The 12138-nt window shown below is 34.3% G+C and overlaps 1 protein-coding gene across 4 annotated transcripts; it reads right to left on the bottom strand.

Moving 5' to 3' along the window:
* Positions 1-282: 282 nt before the first annotated feature.
* Positions 283-10113, bottom strand: kifc1 (kinesin family member C1). 4 transcript variants are annotated; one of them, XR_012394463.1, is made up of 17 exons: positions 9989-10069; positions 9596-9625; positions 8655-8735; positions 8437-8533; positions 8287-8340; positions 8027-8062; positions 7319-7517; positions 7076-7241; positions 6340-6507; positions 5841-5960; positions 5144-5428; positions 4851-5015; positions 4165-4303; positions 3239-3378; positions 2715-2788; positions 2377-2629; positions 283-2322 (listed from the first exon to the last, which is right to left on the bottom strand). XR_012394463.1 is itself a non-coding variant. In NM_131206.2 (17 exons), the coding sequence occupies exons 2-17, from the start codon at positions 9605-9607 to the stop codon at positions 966-968; spliced, it is 1857 nt and encodes a 618-aa protein (NP_571281.2). In that variant the 5' UTR covers positions 9608-9625; positions 9989-10113; the 3' UTR covers positions 283-965. The 4 variants fall into 4 exon arrangements, 3 of the variants coding, with proteins under 3 accessions (NP_571281.2, NP_001038419.1, XP_073786600.1); NM_131206.2 differs by having other exon boundaries at positions 283-1010; positions 2554-2629; positions 9989-10113; NM_001044954.2 differs by having other exon boundaries at positions 283-1010; positions 2554-2629; positions 9596-9622; positions 9989-10113.
* Between the last annotated feature and the right edge of the window lie 2025 nt (positions 10114-12138).

The raw sequence follows: 12138 nt of genomic DNA, 5'->3' as shown, positions 1-12138 counted from the left end.
TTCAATATACACAATTGCAACATAAATAGGCTATTAGAATAACAACGTCGAGAATATCACTTTAAAATCGATTTGGACTCATAATATCGTGTCAATAATTAAAATTAGGGAAATATACTTTTAAATTACACATTAATGACTCATAACAATATACTTAGATCATTTTTTAATAGTTTTGACTACAATAAAATAAAAATGCAGTGTACATCCTCAGATATAAAAAAAAAAATTGAGACCACTTTTTAAAAAAATGGGGTGGAAAACAAGCTCTAAATGTCAGTATTTTATGTTACCAGACTTTTATAGAATAAAATAATATTTAATAACATTTCATCCAAATCCACACAAACAAATTAAGAGGAACCAAGACTTTTTAGTCTTTTGATTTTGTCCTTAGCTTTGTGTTGCTTTGTTAAATTTCCTATACTATGCTTTACAAATCAAACAAACATATAGATAAAATATAGCAAACATTTACACACACGTACAGGTTCTATATGTACCATTTATGCATTTGTTTGATCCAAAATACATCGAAATGCACATACTGTGAACTATTACTTAAAAAACAACAAAATTTATACTAAAATAGTTTTTACAAAAACAAAATATGTCTTACTAAAACAGTGGTCAACATAATGGTAACCTTGTTTTTAATTGTACTAGCATTTTTCACAAACACAGATGACCAATTTTCATATGCATTTCCAAAACTGTCTACACTTTGCATCACAATCACCACTGCATTACAAAGCCATGAAACATTTATTGATATCACTGAAAGGTTGAATTACAATATGCTTTTGATGGTTGCAAAACATTAAAACTCTGTCAGGGAGACTGAACATTAAAAAGCATAACAGAAATATAAAATATGGAGGGAGATGAGAATATACAATGAATAACTGAAGTTCAGGTAAAAGTTAAAAACGCATTAAAATGGATGTTCGGAGATGACAGCCAGGCTACTTCTTGTTAGCAGAAGCTGTTCCGATGACACAGTCGTTCACCTGCAACACAGTAAATCAGACGTAAACCATTGTGAAAAATGTATAGGTGCATTGCAAATCGCTTACTTATAGACTATTCTATGCCATTCTGTAGTATAAATAGTGTTGTTTTCACTCTGAAAATTCTAAAAGGAATAAGTGCGCTTTAAATAACCGGATGATGCACTTAGGGCTCATTCAAAATGCATGCACACCAAAAGCACAGTTCATCACTGTTAGGTCCAAAAAAATTGGACCAGTCAGAATAACTTGCAGGAGGTGCTCATTAGCTATGTTTCCATCCAAAAATACGAATGAACTTTATGCGCAAAACTGGATTACCGCATAAAAGACATGCGAATAAAGCAGTGTTTCCATCCAACGAGTCAAAGAGAACAAAATGGTCACTTCCCGATTAACAGGTGCCAAATATCAACAGTAAGAACTGAATTTGCTGAAGTAGGAGAAGCTGCGTCAATCTTTTCTTCATCTAATAAATGACTTGCGCCTCAGAAGGCAATCCTGACACGCAGTGAACGTGCGGTGGCGTTTGAAGGTGTCAGACGCGGAGTACAGACGCTCTTGATTCTGGAGGTTATTAATAATATAATAACACTAATACTTAAACATTAAGACGATTTAGAATGACCAAAACAACATTTCAGATGGTTTACAATGTGCTCAGCCTGCTGGTTTGTCCATTCACACACGTTATCATCACATGATATAATTATAACAAAATCACATGACCTTTTAATGCGCATACTGGACTTTGTGCGGTTAAAGTGTTTCCATCATAGTGCGCATCTTTTCTTAGCGAATAAAAAGTTTATCCTACTCAGTTATGCAGATAAGCCTTTTCTGCGCATTTTCAAAATTTATACGCATCATGGCATTTCCATAAACCGTTTTTTTCATGCGCATCCCCAAAATGCACATAAAAATAGGTGGATGAAAACAGAGCTACAGAGCGCTTGTAAACAGCAACTTGTAACGATTGCCCCGCCTCCAAGCTCTTTTTATTGGTCCACTGCTATGTAAATGACAGTGAGGAGCTGCACTGCGTGTGCAAGTTAGTTGTTTCAACTTGACACTGCATCTGCATCTCATTCAACTGTGTGGAAAGAAAAAAAGATTAAACAAATAAAAGTGTGTAATGTTGAACACTTAAACTGTCGCATCTTTGTTCGTGTAGCAGAAGGGAAAGGGCTAATGATAAAGGAGAAGACCTTTTTTGTGCTCTTTGAGTTTGGATTTACGTTTTTACTTTGTTTTGTGAAAGCAGAATTCTCCTATGAGCGATTATGCTTCCTGCTGACTATATGTGGATGTACTCAGGTAATATTTGGTAGTTTATTTCACTAACTTGGCAAATGGTAAACGTTACCTGGGAAACAGTTTGAATTTCCATTTAGTAAAAGACTAATTATTAGTGTTCAATTTGGGACAACACTAACCTCATATACTACACGGTTAGGTGTAGAAGTGCATAGTGTATAATGTGTCATTTAGGACGCAACCTAAATTTTCAAAAAACACAGATGTGATCACATTAGAGGACTACCTTGCTGGCAAAGCGCAGGGAATTCAGAGATTCACTGAAGCTTTCTTCCTCAGGTGAAATATTCGCAAACATCAAACTGCACAGGAGAAAAATAAAGAAGTTACACACTCAAACACGGTACCAAAACATGATATTCAGTAAAACCTTAGCATCCTGCTTACGTTTTGCTGTTGCCTCCGAGGCAGTTCTGGAGGAGGTACGTGAGCTTGGAGTTACGGTAGGGAACAAAGCTGTCCTGAAAAGAACAAGACGATGATTTTGTGAAATCATTTCTTTCATCTGACTCATTTATTACTTGCAATACAATTAGTGTTTTGGCTTTGAAAAGTAAACATTGATCTTATTCTTTTTTGCGTAAGAGTGGGAACATCTATTGGAAACTTATTTGGCTCAAGACTTCAGGCTTCACTCACTTCCATTGAGTTTTAGCCATAAAAACGTTAGTTATGCTGATTAATGTTGCAAACTGGTATTTTTTTTTATATAACATTTCTATATATTTTCAAAAACACACTTGTTACAAAAGTAGTTCGACTATTCACAGTCTTTAGGTATTCCTAGTTATTTCCAAAATTTCAAAATGATCGCAGAAGAGAGTTAGCTTCCGCGTTGTAGAATGAAGGTCAATATGTCAATGTTACATTTTCCAATTGTCAAGCATTGGGTTCTATTCAGAAAAAGATACCTTGTTGGCCAAAGCAGCGATTACAATTCCCAGGTTGGTGAGGGAGGAGTTGATGGCGGTCATTTCCTTGAATCGCTCTCCTTGAGACTGACTCTTCTGCACTCTCTCACTACCGGCCAAATCCACCAGACACAACATGGCTGAAACGCAAATCAATAAACATTTAAAGACAGGCATTTAAAGTTAATTCACTGCAGAACTAACATTCAGTAACTCATCCTTTAGTTGTAACAAACCCTAAGTAGATCTGAAACACAACTCAAGAATAAATTAAATTGTTTAATTTAACAATTGTTAAATTAAAGAGAAATAATTTCTATAAATCAAGTGGTTTAATCCAAGTATTCCAAAGTAGTTATATAATGAGCAGATTTATTTAGGGATTAAGTGTGACCTCTTATGAAGACTTGTATTGAATGGTTTAATTCATACAGATTTATTTTTGATCTCTTTATGAGCATGTTGGGTAAATAGACTTTTAATGGAGAAACAAAAATCTTGATTTAATAATTGTATTTTTTTCGCCCAAGGAAGAATAAAAATAAAAATTTAAAAATAAAAATAATTTTTATAAAAATTTCTGCCATCCTTTACTCATCTTGCGCTCGTTTCAAGAAAGAATTTTCTTTTCTTCTCATTGACTGTGGAAGTCAATGGCTGTTTTTTTCCAACATTCTTCAGTATGTGAAGAATGTTGGAAAAAAACAGCCATTGACTTCCACAGTATTTTTTTTCCTAATATGGATGTCAGATGCAGTTTTTCCCCCTAAAATTTTTCAGAATATCTTGTTTTGTGTTCAACAAAAGAAACTCATAAAAATGAGGTCAACAATGTCCTATAACATGTTAAAATACAATGATTACTCCCTTTTAGAAACTAGTTCATCGGTCAGTTTTTGCATCTGCAGGTAGCATGTCATTCTTACACTTGCACTTGGAGTCTCTGGCTGTGTTTTCCCCTTCTATGTCTAGCTGGAACACAGAGTGAGAACGTGAGGAGTGATCGTTCATGCACGTGCGGGCTGTGGAGCGGTTCTGGTTGGCCAACATGATCAAGTTGTGCACCTGACAGATGAGGGGAAAAAAGTGGCATGTCAGTGCAACAAGCATGTATGAACAAAAAAGTATTTAGATTACTCAGAGTAAAAAAAAAAAAATAAGGAAATTGTTGGTATAATTTTTTTCTTAATGCAATATTAAGTAAACTAGTGAATTATTATGATATGTGACCAATAGGAATAATAATACAATTTAAAATAAATGCAAATTGATGATAGAACAATCATACCTTACAAAATATAACAAAAAAAAAATTAAATTAAAGGGATAGTTCATCCAACATAAAATATCTGCCATCAGTTCTTCACCCTTGACACTTTCTTTGTTCTCATGAACAGAAAATATATTTTGGAATATGTTGGAAACCAGTAACCATAGACTTCCATATTATATGTTTTTCCTACTTTGAACATCAAGTTTTCAACATTCCTCAAAATATCTTCTTTTGTGTTCAACTAAACAAGTATTAATTAATTTATCTATCCCCTTAAAATTGGATAAATACCATCACAAAAATTATGGTGGGGAACAAAAACCACATTTTTCACAGTACCTCATCCTCATTGTTGACTTTTTGGTAGGTCAGGTTGGTAACAGTGATCTCATTGTTGGACACCTTCCTGATCTCGTGCTCAGGTCTCTTGTTTGGTTTGCCTTTGTAGAGAAGATCTCGAAGTGTCTCATTGTAGATCTCCACAAAGCTGGCAGTGAAAGAGTACTAAAAACACAGAAACAAACCATGAGGAGACCAAACAATAACATTTACACGTCTGAAAAGAAATTCTATCAAACAAGAAAGCTGATCAACTAGTTTTTTTGAGTCATACGAGCATCTGTAGGCCGTACCTGCCAGCCTTGCTCACTGAGTGCTTTGGCGGATTTAAAGATTTGCTGGACAGCGCGTGGAATGACCCCCCACAATTCCTCCTGTTCACCCCCCTCCATAGTAAAGGTCTTCCCGCTGCCAGTTTGGCCGTAAGCAAAGCAACAAACGTTGTATCCATCCAGAGCAGACTGCACCAGCAGGGAAATCTCTTCAAAAACCTCACTCTGAGAAGAACGAGGACCAAACACACGGTCGAAGCTGAAGTTATAGCTCTTCTGTGTGTCAGTGGTGCGACCTGTGTGAGACTGAGGAAGAGAAGCAGGACTTACAGTCACATTTTAGGACAACGACACCAGAGGGATGTACCATAAAGCTGGATTAGCTGGCTAGCTAGTTAAATTTCAGTTTAGTTTACACCAATCTTGTGTTTGGTTTATTGGTGATACTTTTGTTTATTTGTCCTATATATTTTTTTGCTGTTGGTGTCTAAAAGCTAACAAACTAATTCTGTTGTATGATACTACAATGACAATAAAGTTCTAATTCTAACTTAAGGTAACATGAAGGCACTTTAACTTTAATCACTCTTTCTTGTCAAGGCATATGAAGCCGCCGAGCTGAGCTATCTTCATGATACCCAAAACCCAGAATAGGTGCAAACTAAATGGAAACTGGCTTCATGGTCCAGGCCCCAGGAACATGGCAGGTGTCATTTACCTCTTCCATTTTGGCAAGAGTGAGAGCCTTGTTGTCATGGGGAGGCAGCTGGATGTGCAGAATATCAGACTGATTTCCTGTCAGCAGCGGCCGAACCCTACAAAACACTCGGATATTTCCCTAAAAAGGTGAAAGGTGAAGATTAATTAAGGTATTTATGAAAGTCTAGTACTGTACACACAACGTGTACACACTCTCAGCCTGAACATACAGCTTGAATAGCATTGCAATTCTTATTTTGTCCACAAGGTGTCGACACTGAATCAACAGTACAATGTATGTCTTCCTTCTGAAGGATTTCCCTCCAGAGTGACCGTTTCGAAGAGATTAGGGCACAAGGATCAGTCCCTCCAAATGAAATGCAACACCAAGCAACTTCACTGCGCAAAGGATCATGGGGGCCCGACTATTTACAGTCTTTTTCTCATGTCGTACATTCTAATATTTTAACACATCAGTTTATATTGCTCTAGAAATAACATCCTCGTCATTCTCTTACTTTGAGCTCTTGAATGGTGTTGTGGAGTTTCCTTCGCTCCATTTCTCCGAGATGGAGTTCTTCTCGTTGACGGGCCACCGTTTCCTCAAGGTTCCTGGCCAGTTCTTGGCTCTCCTTCAAACTGTCTTGACACCGGCCCAACGCAGAGGTCTGAATGGCCAGCTGAGTCTGAGAAACACAGCAGATTAATTGTATTTAAGAAGTCAAAATTGATGCCAAAACGCAGACATGGAGAGAACATGCAAACTTCACATGGAAAGGCTTTCTGGTCCAGCCAGGACTTACCCTCTTGCTGTGAGGAAACCATGCTTACCATTTAGCCACAATGTCACTTTGACAACTTACTAGAATAAAAAAACTACTTTACTAATGGACCATGAATAACCCCTCTCCAAAAAAAAAAAAACTCTAAAGAAGTCTTTGAGCAATAATACAAATGTTTTGAATATTTTTGTAGTGCACACAATAAAAAGACAAAATCTGGAAGAAAAACACAGTGCTTTCAAGTGTTTCGCCCCTGAATAAGTTTGCAATACTAATATAATCTTAAAATCCTATGCATACCATTGCTAGTATGATGCATAATAAAAGCACAAGCCAACCGTACCTCTCATTCAGTTTTGACTATGTAAATGGATCATTTGTAGCACAACCTTATAATCTGATTTGGTTTCAGTTGTTTTGATTAGAAGATTCCCAAACCAGACATCCACCTCACAATGGGACAGATGTGTACCTGTATGTTGCGAAGCTCAGACTCTAAATGATCTCGGAGTCCTTCCAAAACCTTGTGCTCCTCTGTCAGCTTGCTGAGGTCTTTCTGAAGGCCATCTCTCTCTTTGGTGGTGTGCTCCAGGTCATCTTTTACTGTGGCCAGCTTCACCAGCTCCTTTTCACAATCGCTTCAACAGAATCAGAAATATTATTAGACAAATAAGATTTTTTTTTTTAATCCTTATGAAGTTATTATCAAACTCACCCAAGACGCCTTCTGAGACCATTATTCTCCTGTTCAATATCAGCGGTGCGTCTTTGGACTTTGGCTATGGAGTCTTTCAGACACTCGTTTTCCTGATTTACAGTTTTTACTTTGCTCTGATAGTTCTGAACTTTGGCCTCCATGTCGCTGACTTTGCCTTTCAGGTCCCATCCTGGCCTTCGAGACACAGCTGCAGTGGCTGAAATTGGAGAAATGATCAATTAGTAAATTAACTGTAACATCATAAACCAGAATGACATTTAAAAAGAAAAATAATTTGGCACAAATGTTCGACAGCTTAAAAAGTAACAAAATATATAGCAAAAAAAGGATGATTTACAGAGTACACCTATTAGGAAATCAATCAAAACTGTACTATACCAAAAGAGTATATTTATATATAAAGAGTATACCAAGAATGAGATTTAATAACACATTTGACATTTTAAAGCCTCTTACGAATCACACTGCAGCCTCAAAACAATCATTTTTTAGATATTAGGATGATCACTTCATTTTTTTTGTTTGTTATACTGAATGGTGATGATCAAACTGTTTTACCAATGTTTCGACACTTTTACAAATTTTCTTTGAAATATTACTTACATTCAATGTGCTTTTCTATGTAAAAAATAAAAAAACTGTTATAATAATTTGATGCAGACAAGAAAAACTAAGCATATTGTCCTTTACCCATGTTTTATTTACCTTTAGCGACTGCTGCAACTGGTCTTCTCTGGTCACCTTGATGCAAAGATAATGCTGGTGTTAATTTGGCATATTTAAATGCAGCTATAAATGACTTAACTGATATTTATAAAATCAAATATTAATATTAAAAATGAATTAAAATTATTAAGACATAAAAAATAGGATATAATTATGTAAAGTGATCATTTTTAAACATTAATCAAGGTGTGTTTGCTTGTGTTTCTGAGCAGTTAAAGTTTGCCCTTGTTTTGCAATACCTCTTGCAGGAGCAGCAGCCACTGTTGCAGCTCCAGTTGGACGTAGAGGTTTGACTATAAGAAGAGAGACAACATGCAATCCCCATTAATGATTTTAATCAAATCTCCATCAAATGTAAAAACAAGATGTTAAAACTTCTATGTAATTACCAGGAGCTTTGACTGCTACAGGACGTCTTGGGGGTGCAACACTTGCGGCAGGCCTGAACCTCTGAGAAGGCTCTACCTCCACCTTGCGCATCTTTTTCTGCAGAAACAAAAATATGTTTTTTAAAATCACTATATTAAAAAAGGATGTGTGCTAATGCATGCAAAGATTGAACAATGCAGGTGCAAAATAAGGAAATCTAAATTTAACTAAAACAAACCTGCGCAGGCTGTTGTTGTTCCCCATCAGTGCTGTTGGTGTGAGCACGTTTCCCTGACATAACAGGGAGACGAGATGTGTTCTGCAGAAAAAAAACATGATAATAAGAATAAATAGTGTTTTAAAGATACACACACAACAGCAAAGACATTTTAGAAACATGTAACAAGGCTAAAAGAGTTGTAGTGAAAAATTATATTCACAGAACATTCTAAATATTACACTCCATTTACATTTTAAGGTCAAATTACCCCATTGAACTTTCTGTCTGTTTCTATACAAACAAACAATAATTGGATTTTTAAAGACATGGCCTGTAATTTTTAGCAGTCTTATTCTTATTTTAGCAGGCAGCATTAAGTGTCATATCTCATTTTAAAGCAAATCTTATTTAAATCAAATAAAGTTACAATCAATATCATTTAAGATTTGGTTTGAACTTTTTTTGTATAAAAACCGACCTAAATTGTATAAGGTAATATATAATGTGGAGGATAATATTTATATATTCTTCATATTTATAGCATTTAAAATACTTTAATTTACATAATATTTACTAAACTGGACAGAAGTGACAAGTAGCTTAGCCCATAAACATCAAGCAGGTAAAGTTGATTTTATATTCGCACATTTGTTTAATTTTGAACAAAGTAACGATTTGTGACACTGTCCTTTATATTGTTTACCATGGTAACTTGAATAGTTAGTATGAAATAGTGCAAATATGATCTCAAAACAGTAGAACTATTTAATTGACTGTGAACAATGTTGTGGTTTGATAGTCATCGACTGTTAATATGATTCCCCTTTTTAAAATTTGCAAAGAATATTTTTCTGAAATTATATTATATAAGCAGAAAGTCAGAATGTGCAAATATAAAACCAACTTTACACCAATCATGACTTGTTTAGCCTGTATTTCCAAATGTTTATATTTCTCACCTCTTTGTTCATGGAGCTTTTTCAGTTCTTCTTGAAGTCAAACCCAAAATAATAGTTGGAAAATATTACAAAGATAAACGTTAATTAGACTTAAGAAGTAAAAAGCATAAAATATTAAAATGGTTAGTTAACGTTGGTTTAAAACTAAATTAGTCCATAATAGTGCATACAACAAATCCCAAAATTACCGAAAAACAAGCTTAACGTGAAGCAAAATAAACGTACAGTGAACATTAACGTAACGTTACTGAAAACATCGGAGGTTAGCCGACGTCATTCATGCAACTTAACTTTTAAAAAAACGCGCATATTTACACAACACGCTTTATCCACATCAATTCCTTCATTCTCATGATTACGGATAGTGTATATAAATAAATGAATTAAACATACCTTATTTGCAGATCTGAGAAATACAGTTATGGAAAACACAAAATACACAACCAGCGCAAAACAAATCTCTCGTAGCCGTTTAGATTTCAAATTGAAAATGTGTGTGTAGCTTCTCAGTCTGGCCGCTCATTGGTCGGATTGTATCCAATCAATACAAAGTAAACAGTAACCACGCCCAACGTGGGCAGAGAAACAGTCCTTCAGCTCCAGACCCAGAAATCCAGTTTCCACATTTTTCATCGCCAATTTTATTTATTTGTTTGTAAAATGTAAATACTTTGACGGGTTTGTACATTTTAAATATCAATTTTAACTTTGACCTACTAAAAATCATATCCTTCTAACAACAGCCTGCTCTATATAATATGCTGCTTATTAAACACAGAAGCTCAGACAGGACTGGCATATTATTTATTTTTCTTTTGCATATCTGACTTGAATCGGTTAATTATTGGGAATTAAGAATGAAAAAGTAAAATGCATTATATAAAGAAAAAATAACAGACTGCAACATAAATATGAAGCTCAATAAAAACATCAATTTTGAAAAGAGTTTTTCAAGCATCTGACCACTTAATGTGTAATAAGCTTTTAATTAGTTTCCCCATATGTCTTAATCTGTAGAATCTGATTATTATAGTGTTAAAATTATTAAAATAGTACATAATCAAATTACACAATAAAATTAGTACAAGATTAGTTTTTCCATCAATTTAATGAATGCAAAGACATTTCCTTAAATTAACCGTCAATATTAATTGAACCACAAATTTTTGTCTATTTGATAGTAAAATAATCTAATAATTAAAAAATAATGATGTAACTTTTAATTATAAATATATAACTTTTTTTATAGTTATTGGCCCCAACCCTCTGATCCCATGTCTGGATGGCCAGTCTCCATATTTTCCATCGCCAATTTTTATTTTTTGTAAAATATTCTTCGGGTTTGTACATTTGTAATATCTATTTGTATCTTCACATTGATCTATGATAAATCCTACCACTCTGACAATTCAGCATTTCAGATTCAATATTCTGCTTATTAAATGTATATAAAACAGAAACACAGACATACATTCTTTTTGTTCTTTGCATATCTGTCTTTAATAGAGTGGATTACAGGATATTAAGTATGATAGAGAACAAACAGCAGTTTACTGTAATACAAATATTAAGCTCAAAAATATATATATTTTATACATAGTGTTTACATAATTTCAATCACTGGAGCAATTAATGTTTCCCCATATATCTTATTCTATTCTACGACTATATTAGTATTAAAATAGTACTTTACAAAATTACACATTTACATTTGTAGAATATTAATTTATCACATATTATTAAATTAAACACATTTCAATAAATGTACCATAATATTAAAAACTTTATACTTTGCCAATATCCTTTGAACTACTATGCTTTGTCTACTTGACAGCAAAAGGTTTAAAATGATAATTTATGCGACATGGTGGCTCAGTGGTTAGCACAATCACCTCGCAGCAAGAAGGTCACTGGTTTGAGTCCGAGCTGGGTCAGTTGGCATTTATGTTGTCTGCATGTGCTCTCCAGGTGCTCCAGTTTCCCCCACAGTCCAAAGACATGCGCTATAGGTGAATTGAATAAACTAAATTGGCCATAATGTATGTGTGTGAATGAGTGTGTAATATGGATGTTTCCCAGTTCTGGGTTCCGCTGTGTAAAACATTTGCTGAATAAAATGGCGGTTCATTCCGCTGTGGCGACCGCTGATTAATAAAGGGACTAAGCTGAAAGAAAATGAATGAATGAACTTTATTTTATTTTATTTTGAATTGGTATAGGTCTGAAAGTCAAGTAGTTGTTTTTAAATTTACGTAAATATCCGTTGCATCGAATATTATAGCTTATATAGAGATTTTATTTTCATAAAAGTTATTTGAAACAGTAAACACTTGCATTTAATATTTTCAATGTATAAAATTATACATATTTTTTGACATCAGACACCATAATGTTATCGCCAAAAACTATCATTTTGAAGAAGGTAACAATATGTTGATGTCTATTTCATATATTAAGATGAGTGATATTTCCATACATTTTATAAGTATGAAACAATCCCACAATCAATCAAACGAACCTTTATTTGTGTTCATGAAACATAA

This window comes from Danio rerio, chromosome 19 (genome assembly GCF_049306965.1).
Source record: "Danio rerio strain Tuebingen ecotype United States chromosome 19, GRCz12tu, whole genome shotgun sequence".
Classification (NCBI taxonomy): Eukaryota; Metazoa; Chordata; class Actinopteri; order Cypriniformes; family Danionidae; genus Danio; species Danio rerio.
The sequence above is the reverse complement of the archived record's forward strand: the minus strand, read 5'-3'. Positions and strand labels throughout refer to the sequence as shown.